Source organism: Pogoniulus pusillus, chromosome 17, assembly GCF_015220805.1.
Source record: "Pogoniulus pusillus isolate bPogPus1 chromosome 17, bPogPus1.pri, whole genome shotgun sequence".
NCBI classification, from domain to species: domain Eukaryota; kingdom Metazoa; phylum Chordata; class Aves; order Piciformes; family Lybiidae; genus Pogoniulus; species Pogoniulus pusillus.
The window spans coordinates 9,520,837-9,533,515 of record NC_087280.1 but is presented as its reverse complement, the minus strand read 5'-3'; the positions used below and the strand labels follow the sequence as shown (position 1 = coordinate 9,533,515).

Here is a 12,679-nt window from a genome sequence, read left to right as displayed (position 1 = left end):
TTCTTAATTTCTACAACTTGGCAGAAAAGGACATTATTTTAGAATCAGTCATTTAAGCAGGTGCATACTTCTCCAATCCTGGACAATAAAAACCAAGCATTCAGAAATTAGTCAGGAGAGGGATTTTTACTAGAATGCAGAGGTCAGACATTATAAAGGACTATACAGGATGTACTGAGTAAGACAGGGGTTACTGTTGCTTATTTGGGGGCTTTAGAGTTTTTTTCAACAACCCAAACAGTTAACTGATACAGAATATAAAAGTGGTTAAGAAGCAAGCTGCTTCCAGTGAAATGGGAAATACTTTGATATAGACTGGGCAGCAAAGACTAGGAAAAGAAATAAAAATAAGACAAAGTGAGGGGAAAAATCTGTAAAGCACTTAAGAGCCATTCATAAGCACTTACTGGCAAGCTGTCAACAGCATGACACTGAGGCAAGAATGATGCTACTGCCTTACAGCTGCTCTAAGAATTCAGTACAAAGTGGTACTAACATTCACAGAATAAAAAGGAGTATAAATGAAACAAAGTGTGAACATAATAGCAGTCTAAAATTCTAGCTTTTCTTCTGATTTTGAAGTGTCAGACCTACATCTGAAGCCAGATGAAATAACAATGTCAGTTAAGGATGTGATTTCCCTTTGCTGTTTCTGCACAGACACAATTTGAGCCTACATGCAGTTTATTTCAGTCTGTGAGCTCTTCTGCTAGTTCACTTCATTTACAAAACACTGTTAGAACATTTCCGTCTGCATGGTGAAGACAGCCTAAACAGAAATTGGCTTGTAAGTAGATGCAGCAGAAAGTCCTTGAAGAACATCCTAGTGTCTACACTGAGAAAATCTAAACCTCATCCTTTTGCAAGACAACAGAAATCTCAACAGTAAGTGGATGGCAAAGATTCCCACTGCCAAAAAGCGGTATGAAATTTTTGACTGCCAAAGTACTCTACATATTTTCTATAACATTTGGTCAATCAAATGCACAGATCATGCTGAAGTCAGCTTAAGTCAGAAGGACAAAATTATTTTTGCCAATCACAGATTGGGAATGGAAGAAGAGTCATTCATCTGGATGGTCAAGGATACACATCGAAATGCACTGCAGATCTTACTGATGCCCATTCCAAATAGACATGCAAGTTCAGCATTTTACAAAACAGCAAATTACAAAATGAAAGTTTAGCCAAGTTCTTTCAGCATCTGTTTGGAGTATCACTACTATAACACCAAGTCAGATTGCTACCAATAATATTTTAATGAACACTCCATGCAAGTCATAAGCAATCAGCTTCACACAAGCTGATCAAATTTAATCACACCACCTTGAAAAGGAAGACTGCGAGACACATGCTCTTTCACCTCATTTCCCCATCCCCTTACACAATCAGGAATCTTCCTCAGCTTCTCCAGCAAACTGACTTGTGTACAAAAACATGGAGAGGGGAAAAAAGGCATTTTTAGAAATCAAGTCTAAAACAAAAGTCAACTAAATTAAAAATCAAATCACCCAGAAGACTTAAAAGAAGGTGACAGCTTTGCTATAAATGATAACTGATCACAATTAATGCTGAACTGTCATTTTCTGTTTCCAATGGATACTACAGAGATACATAAGTGTTTAAGGATGCTTTATTCTACTTCTACAATACAACAGTATTTTAAGAAAGCTCCTGCTCCTGCAATAAAGTTACTTCTAAAGCTAAAACTCAGTAACACAAAAGTGTTACAGAAAACAAAGAGAACAGAAAAGATTACACGTAAGCAGCTAAACAGAATTTAACACGAAGAGTAGAGAACTAGAAAAGAGTAACATAACAGTACTTTTTATCTGGGTTTGCAGAGGGTGGGGGGTTGCTTGCCTTTAATTGCCCAATTATTCATGTCCTCTCTCCTGAATATCATGCATTGCCTATTTCTGCCAAGCATTGGGAGTATCTTAAATATATTTAAGATATTTCAAACAGCAAACACTTTATGGGTGAGAATGCTTTCCAGTGGAAGATTGCAGACAAAATTTGGGCCAGTTTTAGACCTAAACCAACTAGAGTTATCCTAGATACTGTAAATACTTGGACACACACTCAACAAGACCATTTTTTCCCCTTCTCCACAGAAAAGAAAGTTCCCTACGCAAAGATTTTTTTCTCCATGGGGACATTTTACACACAGTTGCCTAATACTTCATTGCTCTTACCAGTTTCTAGATTAGAAAATGCATACTGGCTGCTGGAGGAGGAACCCATGTTAAAATCTGAAATTTGAGCTTCTTCACTCTCAGCTGGAGCTTCTTCCTGACTTTGGGTTTCTTCTGGTTTTGGAGCTTCAAGGGTAACAATGTCAGAATCATCGCTGACAGTTCCCATGCAGGACACATCATCAAGGATCTCTACGTTGTTTCCCTAAAAAGAAAACAGACAACATAAGAAATTTTCAGAGACACACAATACAAAGTAATTAAAAACACTACGTCAACAAAACTCCCAAAAGGTCAACAAACAACCAACCCCCCCACCCAAAAAAAAAATACTGCTTCCAAAAAAAAGGAAAAAGTACCAGTACCTTAACACCTTCAAAATATTGCTTGACATTGTCAAACAGGGCTTAAAGAAACTTCTGTGTAACAGAATTTACCTCTGGAACTGTCTGTGTCTCCTCAAAAGCAGACAGAGTATTATCTACCACTGGTAACTCTCCATCATTGTTGCACTGAGCTATATAAAAAGAGGGGGAGGGGGAAACAAACAAATGAAGATGGGATTCAAACCAGTAACTGCAAATTATGCCCCCCACCCAATATTAAAATATGTATACTTGTGACAGATTTTTACTATGTACTTGTGTTAAGGAAGATTTTCTAAAACTATACAAAATGCAAATTTTACTATCACTCTAACAAACATCAGAATCCAATCTGTCATTCCATTATACTTTTTTCCACCAACACCAGTACCTGCTATTCAGTAATACATCTGAAGTATAGCAGAATGTCTTTCATTTTGTCAATTTCATCTGTTTGAAGAAAACACTCTTCTGATGTCAAAGACCAAATATTTTCCACAACACTGATGAAGCAAAGTACTTTGAGAGAGTATATGAAATAGACAAATTCCAGTAAAAACACCAATTTTATGCCGGTGCTACAATAGGTATCTGTTTTTTTTGGAACTGCCCCTGTTTTAATATCCTACCTTGCAAATCAATTGGTTGCTCCTCTTCTTGCAAAGAAACATATTCTTCTGAAACAAACTCATGGCTATCATTTGTACTTCCATTTTCTGAAGTCACTGTCTCTATGTCAGAACCCTGGAGTTGAAGAGTTAAAATAATGTTACAGTAAAGCAGAAGTCTACAAAAAAACACAGAATATTAATACTAGAAATAGAAGAGGAAAATAACCTTTAAATCTGAATAAGATATTAAGCAACTAAAAGCAAGGCAAATACCAAATAATTAATTGAAGGGAAACAACTGTTTGCAACACTCATGGCCACAATTGAAAGCAAGGCAGAGGAAGACAGCTCTAGGGGAAAAAAGGGCAACTTAGGCATCAATTAACAACTATGCTAAGTATTTTAAATTGGTATTTTCTAGTAGTATTATTGAACTTATTTATTAAATAGAATTTGAAGAAATAAAAGGTTTTCAAATTACTTTTGAATGTGTGATCTAGGTCTTGCACACATGTCCATGTGTGTATATGAATATATGTGTATGTGAATACACACAGCTTCTCTCAAACTGGAACCCCAGGAGTACCACCATGAACTCCTAATGAAGTACTAGTAAGTACTAAGAAAAAAAAAGTGCACATGTACTCCACCCGAATTCCTGTCAGCAAACTTGAATGGCTGTTTTAAAAGCACATCTCTGACACCAGGAAAACGAATATTTATGCAACCTCTAAATTGGATTTCTGCCTTTAATCCAGAAAGGAGCCCTAGTTACTAGTCAGCTGCCAGTCAGCAACAACCTCAGAGCAGAACAGGAACCGAAGATAAACAACACTAAGAGCACACAGGGCACTGAAGACAAGTAATACAGTTGACCACTAAATATTTAATCTTCACTTTGTAATTTTTGCTTAAAAGAATTGATGGAACATGTGTAAGATTATTAGGAAACTACAAACATGCAACACTTAACTGAAAAATACTAAGTCACTCTGATCCATAAATAACTTGAGCTGTTTTTGTAAACAGAGATAGTTATTTTTGCAACAGCAGGTGTGAAATTACAGTAGCAGCAATACTTCCAGATCAGTTTCCTTATATGCCTTATTTCACAACTCAAGCAAACATGCACACTTTCGTTTTTAAGAGGAGACTGTACTTCAGGAATATAAGGTATCTCTAAATGAGATGACACAAGACACACTCTGGAGCCAAGTTACAGAGTTGTGTTCTTTTTAACGAGAGCTTCAATATTTAACTGCTTTAGTAAATTGACAAAGGCATTGTTTCTTTTAACTACAGAATTGACATGATTTTAATCTCAACTGTCTGCCATTCAATTGTAAATAACTTGTTAAGTATCTGAGTGAAAGCTCAGGAAAGAAAACACTAAATTATCTGAGGGCTTTGGCTTGGCTTGATTTTATAGAAGAGCATATAGATCTGCTATGTGACAATTTTTCTCTGGTGTAATAGAATCATTACTTCAAGTCGTGAAGAAAAACAAAAAAGCACAACTTATTTTGCCCAGGCTTCACAACAAGGCAAACACCAGGAATACAGCTTAAAATACATTAACATTTTAGCTAAAGTACCAAGAAACTGAACTAGCCAAGTACAAGGCAGACCATCCATTTTAAAATGTGTGCAGTCTGCTGTGGTTGTCTGAAGTCTTTGGTTTGCTTAATCTGTTGCTAGACCCACATCATCCTTCCATTTCATCAAAGAAGATGAGAAATTATATTGTTTCCTTACCCCTTTTCCTACGCTTCCACACAAAATTGGTAAGGCCCTTCTTAAGAGCAGTCCAACAAGACACAGCACTACTCTGTTCAAAGCAGACATTTCATTCAGCATACAAAGCTGTCTGCAACCACACTCTAGCCAGCTGCCATTTCTTGCCACTCTTAACTTGGTGCCTTTGTAAATAGCAAAACAAATCAGAAACTGATTCTGCTGTGTCATCATTGACCCAAGTTGCATTCTGCTGTGCATCATTGACCCAGCAATATATGAGAAAGTAATGCTACAGTACTCCAAGTTTGCCTAATCCTCAGCTCTACCCCTTTTCTAAACATCCAAATCACCTTTCCAAAGTGCACAGCAGTCTACATGTAACCTCCTTCCCAGCTATCAAGTGTAAGAAGGATATCTAGCTACTCCATCCATTCTGCTCCCTTCATGCTCAGAGTCAAAGCTGTCTTGACACGAGAACACCAATAATGGGAGCTCTTAAACACCAGCATATTCCATCCCCAAACATAATGATTTTACTACTTTTAAGCAGGGAAGAGTAATGGGAACAGAAAACCTCTGTACTACAGAAGTCTGTTCTGCTTCAGCTAGACAAATCCCTGCCTTCTCATAACACTGTTATGTTAACTTACTTAAGACTGCATAATTCCTTGTCAGCTCCAGTGTAAAATAAGTATGAAAATGAAGCCTGCAATTGACAGCTGAATAACCCAACTGTTGTAACCAACTCCTAAGTCCTTTTGCTTTTGTTAGAAGTTTGTAATGTCTGACAGCCTGGGCACTCCTCTATTGCACTTGGACTTGAGAACTGGAGCGAGTGAGTGTTCTGTTTCATTTGTGACAGGATTCCCAACTTATTACCCAACCCAAAACAAGAAGCAGTTTTAACCATCTCTTGAATATCACCTTGCTGCCAACAGAAATTAAACCACAGCCCAGCATTAACAAGCCACAAACCATGTATCTTGCTTTTGAAACTAAACAGAGCTTTCAAAACTTGACTACAATCACCAACTTGCAATGGCTTCCCTTTTCTATCACCCAGACTTTAATTATATTGTGCAAACAAGGGAGTGTACAGTGAAGGAGAAACAGATGGTCATTACCCCAGTCTCTTCCCATTGTATACTATTTTCCTCCTAGGAATAAAATATCTCAGGTACTCCTTCCTGAAAACATTTAGGAGCAGGCAACTAAAAGATACAGGTGACAAATAAATGGGTGTCATTCCAGGAACACAGTTAATCCATTTGCTCTGAGGATTCTGGCTCAATAAACCACTCAGTTCACAAAACAATGCTATGCACACATGTGAACCAAGGTCTGAAGAGATATAAAAATCCTCAGGACTAAAGAAGAACAGAACATTGGAGGTCTACACATGAACAAATTGTTGAAGACACCCTTACAATCAATACAGTCAGTGGAATCAAGACAGCAAGTCACTGGATCAAATAAAACTGCCGACCTCAGCGTAAAAATTACTGCTCCCAATTCTATTGATTGTATTGATTTAATCCATACACTGCCACCTCACAAACCAACATCAGATTCAGACTCCCATCCCATAAATGCCTTGCCAACAACAAATCCCATCCTGACAGATCTTTAATTGCTTCACTTTTCCTCTTTTGTCTCAAGCTTTATTCTACTATGAATTAAGAATTACTTTTGTTTGAATAAAGCTTGTATTGCCTTACACAAGTAGTCAAACATCAGAAGACAGGAAACACAAACATACCAATTAAACCAGGGCTGCACAGACAAAATAGTAACTTTACAAACACCTACACCCTAAGACTTCATCAGAGAATGAGGAAAATGTAGCACTTCGTCCCAAATAAAAGCCGAGATGAAAAGATGGCCAGAAACATAACTGAAGCCATACAAATTTGATAAAGCTCTATATACCAGTTCAGTAAGTCTTGAAAGACAAAAAACATATCGAATCAAGAGTTTTTTGCCTTCCATGCAGCTCTTTCCACCTACTGCCACACAATCTACTATCACAACTTCTGTACACAACAGATTGCTCTTCAGCAACAGTTTGCCTAGTGGAAAGAAACCATTCACTTAGTTGCTGCCACTAGCTCAGATCTGCACTGCCTTAAAAATTCCTCTTCCACAACACTCCAGTATCTGGATATTTCTATATGTTTTATGCTTTGCACTCTCCTCCTTGAACAATAGGGCCAACGAAACCCAAAATGCTAATGTAAATTGCAAAGAATTTGAGCTAAAAGCTGCTGTGAGTCTCCTGAAAACACAGGAGAAAGTCACTTCAATCCTTCTCACGGAAGAATCTCTTCCCACTTCAAAGCCTTTCAAGTGCAAGTATAGCAAGCTCTCGATAATCATTTTAATCATCATTTTAAAGTCAGAGTAGGCTACAGTTCTCACTGGTCTTACACTCAAGTAGAGCTGTCCTGCCTTACTATCCTCTTCATTTCCCTATAAACCAAATGAAATGTTGGCATTCCTTTACTCCCTGCAGCTTTCCTTAGATTCCACTTGAGGCAAGAAACCTCAGGAAAATTTTGGTTGGAAATCCCTTGGAGATTTCTGAAGACCTCATACCCTCTGAACTCCCTGTGTCTTTCCTTCTCTCAATGAAGAGCAGCATACCATAGAAATTAGTGTTCAAAATTGTACAAGTAAGACCAACAGGCCTATGAGGATCATTCCCTAAATTGCCTATGCATTCAGTAAGCAGAGTGAGGCAATACAAGATCAGATGCAGCACATCTCACAGATATCTTTATACCAGTTCTCAATGTCCAGAGCTCAATCAGGGTCTTAAGTCATAGACAGACAATTCCAGGCAGAACAAAAGCAGTCAGTTAGGCACGAATTTTAGCATTTGTATAAGCCCTGAAAATGTTGCCTTCTACTATTCCAGTCACTGAGTATAAACTTGTGTCTATTCCATTTCTTTCCTAATAAGACAGAATGTAAGGGCAGGGGCCTGCTCCTTAACAGTAGGTATTGAAGCTAGTGGAAGAAAAGACTGGCAGAAATTGTGGAATCATTCCCTTATGCATGAGATATTTGCTATGTCTCCCAATTGTTTAGTTTGAGGTTTTGGTTGTGAGCTTTTTATATTTTTAAAGGTTTTTTTGGATGGCTCATTGGTTGTTTTGGGGTGGGGGGGTTGTTTGTTTGGAGAGGGGGCACTGTTGGTTTTGTTTGTTTTGGTGAGGGATGTGACTGGAGAGAAAAGAAGAAATATACTATCAGTAATTGACAAGTTACATGGGGTGTCAATGTTTTCAGGAAATGTGGAACAGAGAATAGCATCTCATTAAAATTCTAGCAAATCTTCAAAGTAAAACAGGTGTAGAAAGAATCCTACCCTTTCAAATAACAAAAATTCCATCAGCCACAGTTGTGCTCGTTTGGCCCTGGCTGGAGGCCAAATGCCTGCTGAAACTGCTCTATCACTCCCCTTATCAGATGGACAGGGGAAAATGTAACAAACGGCCTGTGATAACATAGAAGCACTTCAATAATGCGAAGCACAAGCAAGGGCCAGGCATGGAACCAAAAGCAAGCAGAGATATTATTCTCTACTTCCCATCAACATACAGTGGTCAGTCACTCTGGGAAGCAGAGTTCTAAGCATAGCAGTTGCTCTAGAGGACAGATGCCATGAATGAGCATCCCCACACTTCTTTCACTTCGTATATATATCTGAGATGAAAGCATATAGCATGGAATGCCCCTTTGGTCATTTTGGGTTAGCTGGCTCAGCTGCATCCATTCCTAAGATCTTGCCCACCCCTCCACATGCACTTGGGGCAGACAATGCTGCAAAAGCACAACACGGGTGCTCCTTCAGCAATAGCCAAAACACTGCTGTGTTATCAACACCCAGCTACAGCAATGCAAAACATAGCACTAGAAAGATGCTCTGAAGAGGGTTAACTCCAACTCAGCCAAATCAAACATAATAGTAAGACAGACTTCTGAAACAGTAGGTTTAGGCTGTCTTATTTATAAATCTCTCTTCTAGATTTTCAGCTGATATGACACCTCCACACAAAACCAAAACCATAAAGTGGAAATAATATTTTACTGCATATGGCTAGTCTGACAGAACTTTAATGAGAATGGTTACCTCATGATTGATGACAGTCCAGCCACATGATGAATCGCTGTCACTGGAATTTTCAGACATTTTCAAAGCACGCTGCAAGTAAAAGTAGATTCTTTTAACAAGCAAGATACATTAATTTCACTGGTCTCTCAAATAAAGGAAGCAGAAGAATCCAAATCATGTTACATAAGGCTATGCTAACTTATACCAAACAAACAAGGATAAGACATGAGTTTATAAAGAAAACTCATTCATTGGTACATATTTCCTATCTGTTTTCATATTTGGAGTAAACACAGCTTTGGTAGGTACGTATCTATTTCAGCCAGACAAAACATTCTTAAGATTATCTCAAAATACCACACACACAAGGCTACCCAGTTAAAACTACAACAGAATTAAAAACCTGTCTGTAGCGTCATTGTTTAAAACATGTTTCAGTAAAGTAAGTAATTTCTGAACTGTTACATGCACAGAAGCTACAGTTTAAGAACACCACCACAGGGTTGTTGGTTGTTTTTTGAGAATACACAAATCAGGATCTTTTGGAAATAATAGTCTTACACTCCCAGGAAATATTTAATGTCTCGTTCACTTCTTTCAAATACTCTCAAATAAAGTGAATCTGAAGAAAACAGACTACAAAACCATGAAAACTTTGACTCACAAAATTTACTTGTGACAATACTGCCAGGTGACTTTGGTAGTTATTTTCAGATTATAGCTGTCTGGCTTCAGCCAGATTTATCTTGGAGAAAAAAAAACCACAACCTTTCCCAAAATAGAACCGTTTCTAGTCAGTTGTGTTACGTTCTGCATCCAACATAACAAATAAGCAAAAGAAATCATGGTTCAATAAAGCTTCTATAAATGACAATCAGCCAAAAACAGAGACTATCAAGCATCTGCTTCATTTCCCAGATCTAGCTACTTCCAGCAAAAACTCAGAGAGAGGTAGCTGTTTGTTTAAATTCATTTACATTACCAATGCTGTCTTTACACAGAAAACACACACAAACTTTGAATAAGAACATCTGAACATGCCAGCATAGCTGAAAGTGTGCACAAGAAAATACACAACTTCCAATTCCATTTAGCTTTCTAACAAAATACAGTAAACTTCTGTCTTGTATCTGCACTACCGTAGTTATAGTTTTTTTTAATATATAGTACATGTCTTTTTTCAGTTTCAATGAACATATTTGAGGTTCCCCTGAAAAAAAGTCAATTGTGACAACCACAACCACAGATGATAGAGCAAAAATACTCATTTACACTCAAAGGAGATATCAAACTCAGAGAATCTGGATTACCATTCATTATAAAGCCTTTCTTTGATTACAGCTGTCACTTTCCTTCATATGTTTTTCCTCCCTCACTAGCTCTTTTCTTAGAATCTCAGGGAACATCAGGGTAGCAGCAGGGTAGAGTGTTGGTTTAGAATCATAGAATCAACCAGGTTGGAAGAGACCTCCAAGATCATCCAGACCAACCTATCACCCAGCCCTAGCCAGTCAACTAGACCATGGCACTAAGTGCCTCATCCAGTCTTTTCTTGAAGACCCCCAGGGACGGTGCCTCCACCACCTCCCTGGGCAGCCCATTCCAATGGCAAATCACTCTCTCTGTGAAGAACTTCTTCCTAATATCCAGCCTATACCTACCCTGGCACAGCTTGAGACTGTGTCCCCTTGTTCTATTGCTGGTTACCTGGGAGAAGAGGCCACCCCCCACCTGGCTACAATGCCCTGTTGTTTTTCTTAAGTCCTATTGTAACTAGTCATAAACATATACATATATATGTATGTATTATATGTTTCTTTAAAATCACACTTCTTCAATCACCAAAATAACTGCCCAAATCACAAACTGTGCATTCCACAGTTTTCCTGAAATAACATCTGGTTGCTGTCATTAAACTGTTTTGAATTTGACCAGGCATTCAACAACAGCATCTCTGTCAGAGGAAGGTAATTACCATCACCTGAAGTTGTCACCTATCAGAAACATCACTAGCTACGTTGCAAAAAACTGGCAACAGATACAAAACAAAGATAAGGGGGGAAAAAAAGAACAAAAATTGTAGCTTCTAGCAATAAACTGACATGGAGACTACAATCAAAAGGACGATAATGGATTCCAGTCCAGTAACATCAGGGATAACTGCAGGATACAGTAGAGTATTCCACATATCCTGTATGTCAAGACAAGCAGGAAGGACTGAAAGAAGGAACACCTCATTTGAGTCACCCAGCTTCACTAGGTGGCTCACCACCTTTATTGCCACTATTTTGCAAAAGAAAGCTATAGTTCAAGTTCTATGTTTCAAGCTGCAAAGCTGATTGCAAAGCACAGGCATATGTCCTGTGCTCTCGACAACATCCCCTTTTTAACTTCTGTCTAAATATTCATTATCTTTTCACAGTTCAACCTTTATGTATTTCATGGGAGACAGGGAGTGGTCAGGGAATCAGAAGGACGAATTACTTTTCTAACCTTAACAAAATGCAAGCTAGAACTGCAAAGTGTAAAAACTTACAGCCATACGTGTTGATGATCATGTAACACCAAGTTATCCTATATATCCACACAAAAAAAATGTGGATCCCATGTATCCACTGCAATGCAGAATAAAAACCAGTCTCAAAAGCATAACCAAACCAGCCTAAACAAACCTCGAAGCCCATGTGTCTTCAAAAAGGTTTTCATAGGCTACAAAACCACATTAAGCACTGACAAAGCTGAATAACAGGTCACCAGTGGGAATCAGTGTTCTTTACAGTTTGCTGGGCTGCCATTCCACGCAAAAACTCACAGCTGTCTTCTACAGTAGCTTCTTTATTGCACATGAGAAATAAAACCTCTCAGTGTGCTATTGCACTTGAGGGTTTTCACGCAAATCCATTATTTATGCTAAGTGCTGCAACTTCTGCCCTAAAGTAATATTCCTCTTGATTAATATATTTATCAACCTCTATGACTCTTTCCTTGCTATAGTTTCCAGCGAGGCAAATGTGGCTTCTAAAAGCGAACGCACCCCAAAGCCGGGAGCGCCCTGCTCGGCTCCCACTGCTTCTCTCTCACAGGTGTTACTGCATCAGAAAGCGGCAGGGTGCCATAATAGGTAAAACAACAATAACGCTCTTTATGAAACAGAACACCTTGCATCAGCCGGAGGGACTGAAGCCGATGATGAAAGAGAAGGAAGTTGGCAAACGCCAGCGCCAGGGCCTCGGCCAGGGTCAGGGCGGGCGGGCAGGCCGCCCGCGGTGCCCTCTCGGTTGCCACAGAGTCACGGCCACCCCGCCGCGCCGCGCTAACTTGCTCCCTGCGACCAACAGCGACTGCCTCGGTTTCGGCGCCCCCAAGCTTCGCCCCACTCCAGGCAGTCCCTCCACTCCCTCGTCCGCCCCGTTTCCCGGGAGGCTGCGACGCACCGAGGCCAGGTCGGAAGACGACAGATCCCCAGGAGCTGCCCCGCTGCCTACCTGAGCGCGGTGCCCAGCGGGGCTCCGCACAGACGAGGGGCGGCCGGCTGCGGCTGCCGGTGACGCTGTTAAAAACAACTCCGGACCCCCGGGCCGCGCCTGCGCAGGGCGGCGGCGTACCGCGGCACCCTGGCGAGCGTAGTCCAGGCCCCGCCGCCGCCCGCCG

At 39.7% G+C, this 12,679-nt stretch overlaps 1 protein-coding gene across 7 annotated transcripts in view; it reads right to left on the bottom strand.

Moving 5' to 3' along the window:
- CCPG1 (cell cycle progression 1) overlaps nt 1-12,679 on the bottom strand; it is a 24,980-nt gene extending 12,301 nt beyond the window's left edge. For 2 of the 7 annotated variants that reach the window (XM_064157571.1, XM_064157574.1), the window contains exons 1-6: nt 12,514-12,679; nt 9,047-9,118; nt 3,193-3,307; nt 2,636-2,715; nt 2,199-2,403; nt 1,327-1,422 (exon numbers count right to left, since the gene is read on the bottom strand). In XM_064157571.1, the coding sequence (XP_064013641.1) occupies nt 1,327-1,422; nt 2,199-2,403; nt 2,636-2,715; nt 3,193-3,307; nt 9,047-9,106 (556 nt within the window). In that variant the 5' untranslated portion in view covers nt 9,107-9,118; nt 12,514-12,679. Of the gene's footprint in view, nt 1-1,326; nt 1,423-2,198; nt 2,404-2,635; nt 2,716-3,192; nt 3,308-9,046; nt 9,119-12,186; nt 12,384-12,462 lie in introns of those variants that run through there. The other 5 variants (XM_064157572.1, XM_064157575.1, XM_064157573.1 and 2 more) reach the window with 5 other exon arrangements.